We start from the raw sequence: 7353 nt of genomic DNA on the forward strand, positions 1-7353 counted from the left end.
CTATTATTATCATTGCTACCAGCTTCCTAACTGACCTTCAAAATCAAGTCATCAAAGAGAAAACAGATAAAGAGTAAGAGAAATGCAGGAAAATAAGAAATCACTAAAACACTGTAACCATCCTTATCACCATCCTCATATGATGGTTATTTCACTACTATTATCACTTTATTATCATTGTAAAGTAGCTGCTAGCTAATAATGCCAAACACTGTACAAAATTATTTTGCTGATAAGGTGAAACTTCTCCTTTCCCTCTCTCTCGCAGGGAAAAAAGGTGCGATCCCCTTCCCTGCTCCTATATTTTGAACTTTATCAGCAACATTTCATTTCTTCTCTTCAATTTACTCGTGCAGTATATACAACAGAGATAGGTGTGACACATCGACGCAGACGCACACGACACACATACATCCAAAGAAACATTATGTAAAAAAACAACTTTAAAAGCGACCGTCCTTGGAATCACATGTGTCCACAAAATCTCTCCAAGTCACTACTGGCTAACCACATGTGACAGTCCTTATGTAGTCATCCCTCTCTTCCGACCATTTCAAGCCTTCCTTCACCTACTCATTAGTCATCTGCTTACTTTGACTCGGATTGCTTATTTTCTTCTTCCGAGCTACAATTAATAAGTTAGAAAAAGCATTGCTGTGATTCATTCATCAACATATTATAATTCATCCTTCTCCGCTTCCTCTTCCTCTTTCCGATATTCCCTTTTTCCAGGATACGTTCCAAATAAACAACAAATGACTCTCTAGCAACTAGTCCTTTAGAATCGCCCATCACATCACAGATTATAGAACATGAGAAACGTTTTCACTGATTCCGAGGAAATAAGAAAAATATCAAAAATTAAATAAAAACATGAATTGTACGTTTTGAAAGCAAAACATTTTATCATTGTCAAGCAGCAAAAGGAAATCGATTAAATAGGTTGACCAAGGGAAAGATTGTCGAAAATAAAACAGTAATTTCGGCTGAGAATTTGTCATTCCTGAATCTGAACTTAAATAATGAGAGTTCTAGAAACTATGAAAGTGACAATCGCAGAACTGGAAATGGAAATGAGTTGAAAATTTCTGGGAGAAAAAACTTAAGAGATTCTCGCGAGTGAGTACGGATAGGTAAAAATGTAACCTTTACATAGTCTGAACTTAACTTACAAAATAAGCATCAAAGTTCATCAGATATACTTGCTTGCAAATAATAAAAGTTGTCAGCAATCGAAAACCTTTTGTTAAGCAGGTTGATTAGAGTATTGCAAATAAGACAGAATAACTTTCTTCATCGCATTCTTCACTTTCATTTATATGCGTTATAGGCAAAGAAATTGAAGGCAGTAGTAATGATTATGTCATGTCAACCACTTGATTAAAAAGACAAAAACAGAACTGACCATAGTCTCCATTCACTGTCCTATCATTCTGTTGCTGTTTTTGATGGTGCTGATGGTGGAGATGGTGATGTTGTTGATGATAATGATGGTGTTGGTGATTTCGTTCACTGTTAGCACTTTCATGATCTGATGGAGAAATGAGGGAATTGAGGGTTGTAACGACAAACGAATCCGACGAAGTTGTTGGGATAATCGGCCGAAAAGCCGATGGCACATTGCCATTCAAAATTCTTGTCGAAGTGAAATCTGATTCTTCTGTTCCTGGAATAGCAACTGCTGGAGTTCTTGTTGCTGCTGAAAGACTTCGAATCGTAACTACCGGTCGATCTGGTATGTGGATATTGGAAGATAACAGGAGCTCGCTAAACATTGCCGAACTCGCTGAAGCATCATTAGTGCTTGAACTGACTGAAATTGGGGGTGTACACCGAACTGTTGCTACAGGTGTCCCGGAAAGTATCATTTTTGTTTATTCCTTTTTTCATTGCATCTGTAAATCTAAAAGCCATGTAAATAGTAATAGAAAAAAGCACTGTCACAATTAGAGTAGAAGTAGTCCTAAACAAAATCTATATTTTTTGAAATACGATTTAATAAGACAATAAAGACCGTTCACGCTCTTCACTGCTTCCCTCTACCAACATTAAGTTCAAGTAATTAGCTTTATTTTTTATTTTTTATTATTTTTTATTTTTTTTCTTAATCTTTCAATCCAGCAAAGTAAAAAGAAATTACTGAGCATCGTATGATTTAGTTATATGGTCTTATAGAGGAAATTTGTATGTGGGATAATTGAAATTATTCGCTAAGTAAAGGCTAAGAATTGCAGCAATTGCTTGGAATGAAAATGCAAGCCAGTAGAAGTGTTTCGGGAAGCGTTACTGCTGCGCCATATTGTATCTGTTGAGTTGGGTGGGTTATGGAGGCGTACAAGGTCAACTACTCCTACAACTACCACTCTCTCCTTGTTCACCCGTCCGTTTCGATGTTCCAAGCGGAGGCAGCCCATCCCTGCCCGATCAGCCCTTCCCCTTTCCCTCTTCATCCCGTATTTCGGTAGATGCCTTACTTGCTGCCTCTCATTCATGTTCGTCCCAAACTGGAGGGTATTCAGCAACATTCTCATTACCGTTGACGGATAGTCCCCCTCGCCTCTTCCCCGCGTTCGATGAGCAGTGGCAGCAGGTCGAGGTCACCATCCAATATTTTCCCTTTTACCAACTTTGTCATCCGTCCTCATTAAATCACAGACACTCACAGACACAGACACAGACACAGACACAGACACACACACAAACACACACAGACACATATAGATACATGCACATATATAAATATGCATATATATATATACATACACTTAACTCTAAATTTTCACATATAATCACATACAACCGAAATCATGCTGTAAATTTAAATAGCAAGAATAATCCTTGAGAAAAACTTCCAACGATGGCTTTTCATCTGTAAGTATTTTGAAAACTATGCTCGTGACTCTAACGGTAATCCTTTTAGCGTGTTAATATCACTGATCAGGTTCTAGTCAACAAAAATTTCACTCAGAGACAAAAGACTGTATTTTCTTGACTAACGAGAACTCTATGGACTAGCGATTCCGAAAATGGTGCCAATAATAAAGAAAAATGATATTACCATGCTTGAGCCATATTAGGATAGAAATAAGGAAATACAAGTAACATAGAAACAATACTCTTCTTCAAAGTCATCTACCTGTGAAAAGCCATCGATGTCATCATCTGCTTCTTTTGCCACATTTCCAGATCTAACACCACTATTACTATAATTTATTCTAATTTAATTTCAAATCTTAAATAAAACAATCATGGATAACTGTGTTGCTATAAGCTATCCATGACTAACGAAGACTAGAATATCATCGGACAGTGAAATTGAAGCAGTCACAGTACTGATCAGCAATATAGCATATGAAGTCATAACATTCTTATCATTGAGTAAAGATTGTTCTGAATAGCATCTATGGTACTTTTATTAGATAGTAGCTCGACAGATGAACAACATGAAACTAGTACGAATTGTGTAAGTCATCAATTTCATTAACCCTGAAATCAAGATTACACAGCAGCGAATCTCTACAATTTAAAATAGTAGTGAGACTACGAATATTGCGAGCGGAACCAGCAAATGGCAACTACTGGTAACTATATTTAAAAAATGGCAACTATTTGAAAGTATAGTGACACATGGCATGATTCAGGTAGGTCAACTTCCGACGGAGCGGTAGGATGAAGGACACTTGGTACGAATGTTTAATAGGAATTAACTGTGCAAAATCGAAACATGAATATGTATTTATTATAATAAAAAGAAATTCTAAGCAAAGATATCGGCAAACTGATTTGAAAATTTTCGATTATTACAACTGTCCGTTTATCACGCACTAATATTAGATGAATTAAAACTAGATATCTTAACAGGCATTCTGCTAACTGAACATGAAAAGAAGGTAAAAAATATACTGATGAGAAGAGCTTAAACTAAACGATCTATATTAAATACTTCGAAATTAAGTAAATATATTTGGAAATAAAAATTTTCTGCTTAAAAGTTTAAATTGAGAATTTCAGTTAGAAAGGAAATGTTTACATCAAAACAAAGGAAAAAATGATCAGAAAAGTACTGCCAGTTCCAGATTACGATAATGAAAGTAAAAGGAAATAGTCTAAAAATGAGAAGAGCGATAGAGAATCGAAAGTAATTTCTAAAAGTGGATTGAATGAAACTTACCCAGTAACCTTTCACCTGATCAGTGGTGCATGTTAGGGAGCGGGAATGGGCGATAATGGTAGTAGGAAGAAACATGACCTAAATCTAACTTCACCGATTGAAAGCGTTCAAAAACGAACACATGGACATACTATTCTTTTTCTATTCATCAAAACTATTGCTTACGATGAGATTTAATTCAATTACAGCATTAACATTTATACCAGATCACTTCAAACCGAAAAATTCCTTTAAATTACTAACATATTTTGAAGTTGATTTCAATATCAAAGCAATTACACCGACTCAGTTCCAAACAATCGAATCTCAGGAAGCTTTATGAAAATATTTCAGGTTTCTTTGCACTTCCTGTTTTTCTTAGATCAGAAACAAGGAGGAGGGGGGAAGGAGTGGAGTTATTTAAATTTAAAACTAAGAATATATGCTAAAAAATATATCGTAATATTTGACAAACAATTAGGTTATGAGATGTCACCCAAATTGAGACTTCGTCAGTCTGAATCATTTACTGACAGTTATGGTTGAATGCTGTAATATCTAATACCCATTTTCTACAATTTTATAGTGATGCTTAAACTCACAGAGATTTCATTCTTTGGCATTCTTTGGCAATCTTTAATTCAAGAATATGTAATAAGCCGCGTCAGACAATCTCTCGAAAGGCATAATTGATTATGCGAATCAATTTCTGAAATAGTAATCTACAATACATTGCTAACAATCAGTAACAAGCAATCAAATGATTAACGAAAGGCCAGGAAGATGCTTTTGTCTACAAATAAAACCTTGACAAACTTTGTTGACAATATCAGCATCCCGTTGTAAACAACGTTTGAGAAGGCAGAACCGAGCGTTAATAGACAGCATCACAGTTATAATGTGAATTAAATTTAAAATTTAAAAGATACACACACGTACATACACTTATCTAAACCAAATAAAAGAATTTAATTTAAATTATATTTTTATTTCTATACTATGACGAAATGTTCTCCTCGATTCAGTCAAATGATACAGTACCTCAGTTTCTATTCTTATATAGGTTTTTCTCAAATAATTGAGTAAATTCAATCAATAATATTCTGGATATTCCCATTATTCGTAGGTATTTTATGGTTTAAAACTGATATAGAGGGAAATTTTATAGTGGTAAGTGTGATTAGTAGAACTTATGCTTTATATTAGATGAGAAATTGCATAAATGTGTGCAGCTTAAGATATATATTATTGCGCATTCGGTGGTTCATTTCTAAGTTCCCTTCTGTGAATTGCTTCCTAGTCAATATCGGTATAGTAGACATCAATCACTATGCTAATATCAAAATATTCTATAAACATTTTAAGCAACAACGAATACCATTTCTTCCTCAGGTACTTCATAATTATAACCTCCATAATTAATAAAAGTATGAAGTTTATACGAAAAAATTTAAAAGTATGAAAAAATAAAAAGTATAGAAGTGTAAAAAGCCAATAAAAGTATGGAGAAAGACAAACAAATGAATGTGAAGTGATATTTTATTTCTCGAAACACAGAAAAGCAGATCGTTTTGTTTTGAATGAATGGATGATTCTGCTATTGGATACCTTTCATATCATTCAACCAGACCAGCATAGATCATCCGTAATGAATTCGTCCTACCATTCATTACTCATAACTATCCTCAATTTTTAGTGAAAAAAGTTCATGATGAAAAGTTTCATTAAATGCAAAAGCTGCTTTTTTAAAGTTTTCCCCTACAGCTTTGAATAATTGCTCAATTGTTTGCAAAAAGTTTCACTTTTAGTTCTTCTAAATTTCAGTCTTTTTTTTCAGCATAATAAGCAAAACTTTATATAGCATTTTTTCAAGCTACTGCAACTTTCCAAAGTCCTTTCAACTTAAAAAATTCATTAACCTTACAAGAATCTTCGGCTTACTTAAATTGTTCAGCATCTGAATGTTTGTATTGCTACAACTTTTTACCATCATTAGCGCAATATTTATTCCTGCTAGCAGTTTCATTATCTAATAACCGCCCTTTCCATTTTGGTTTCTGTAGCCTGAAGTTGTCATTTTCTAGCCACAAGATTATACAAATTATTATCTGATAGAGAAGTGGCTACGCCTCAGATATCTTGCTTATTGTTTACCCTCAAAAACAAATTCGATTCCTTATTTTTTCATACCATTCATCCATCCACCTTTAGTTTATTCTCATTCCCAATGCATTGTTATCTGCTATCAGCCATCAACTATTAACTTATAATTTTTGCCAACATTTATTTCATTGATACCAAATCTTCCAAAGCATTTCCTTTATCATTCAATTGTTACGTTATAATCTGTGATGTCTGTATAGTTTATAAGCAAGAGTAGTCATCCTGAGTGTTGTCATGAATATTTTAAAGCCTTCTTACCGCCTATGACAAGATTGTTATTAGGGAAGGAAATGAAATTTTAGGAGATGATTTTGGAGGATACTTCTGCTGATGACAGACTTTGATCTCTTCCTCTTCTCAGAATACCTCACTATCACCTACTTTTGGGAAGTCCTTTCGTTTCGGTCACACTAAACGATTCAAAAAATGAAAAATCGTGAATGAAAAAATGAAAAATGAAAAATCGAAAAAAATGGAATTTTTTTTCAGAAAGATTGCCTAGAAGCACTAATTCAATTTACTTCACAGACCTATGACCTGATTGGCAAATTTGGTCACGATTTGAAATTGCTCTTGTCAGAGGAGATACTATTAAATTGAATTATGAGATTACTCAATTCAAATTTTCTCCAAAAACTATGTCTATGTGGGCTAACTCTACCTATCCCTATTGCATACTATAACTATAGGCTTTCCAAAACTTCATGCATCTAATAAATCATTAAGTAAACAATGAAATGTATGCTATTTTTTTAATATTTCATTCATCTTCATCTTTTTCTCATACTATTTCGTCCTCTCTTCACCACTTATTTTTCATCTATAAGCCAATCAAACAGTAAAGTTAGTGGGAGTAGCATAGATTTTTGAGCTTGAAGTTTAGAGTTCCATAGCTGAATGCCTCCTTACTCCGCTCTGCTTGTAACTGCGATATGCCGAGGATATTACTCAACTTCAAGCCTCTCTTCAGCTTCTAACCATTTGCTTAGTCAGTTTTGCACCCTTTTACAACCGACAGTGTTGTTCTTCATTGTAGTACC

The 7353-nt window shown here is 34.2% G+C and overlaps 2 protein-coding genes across 2 annotated transcripts; one reads left to right on the top strand and one right to left on the bottom strand.

Annotated features, from left to right (window-relative positions):
• Positions 1-1358: 1358 nt before the first annotated feature.
• On the bottom strand, positions 1359-1868 carry LOAG_01751 (hypothetical protein; the record flags this gene model as incomplete). The annotated part of the gene is made up of 1 exon (XM_003137289.1): positions 1359-1868. The coding sequence occupies one exon, from the start codon at positions 1866-1868 to the stop codon at positions 1359-1361; it is 510 nt and encodes a 169-aa protein (XP_003137337.1).
• A 572-nt stretch (positions 1869-2440) lies between these two features.
• On the top strand, positions 2441-2842 carry LOAG_01752 (hypothetical protein; the record flags this gene model as incomplete). The annotated part of the gene is made up of 1 exon (XM_003137290.1): positions 2441-2842. A coding segment is annotated over one exon (402 nt), but the record flags the coding sequence as incomplete, so codon positions are not given.
• Between the last annotated feature and the right edge of the window lie 4511 nt (positions 2843-7353).

This window comes from Loa loa (assembly GCF_000183805.2).
Source record: "Loa loa unplaced genomic scaffold supercont3.12, whole genome shotgun sequence".
In the NCBI taxonomy this organism is placed as follows: Eukaryota; Metazoa; Nematoda; class Chromadorea; order Rhabditida; family Onchocercidae; genus Loa; species Loa loa.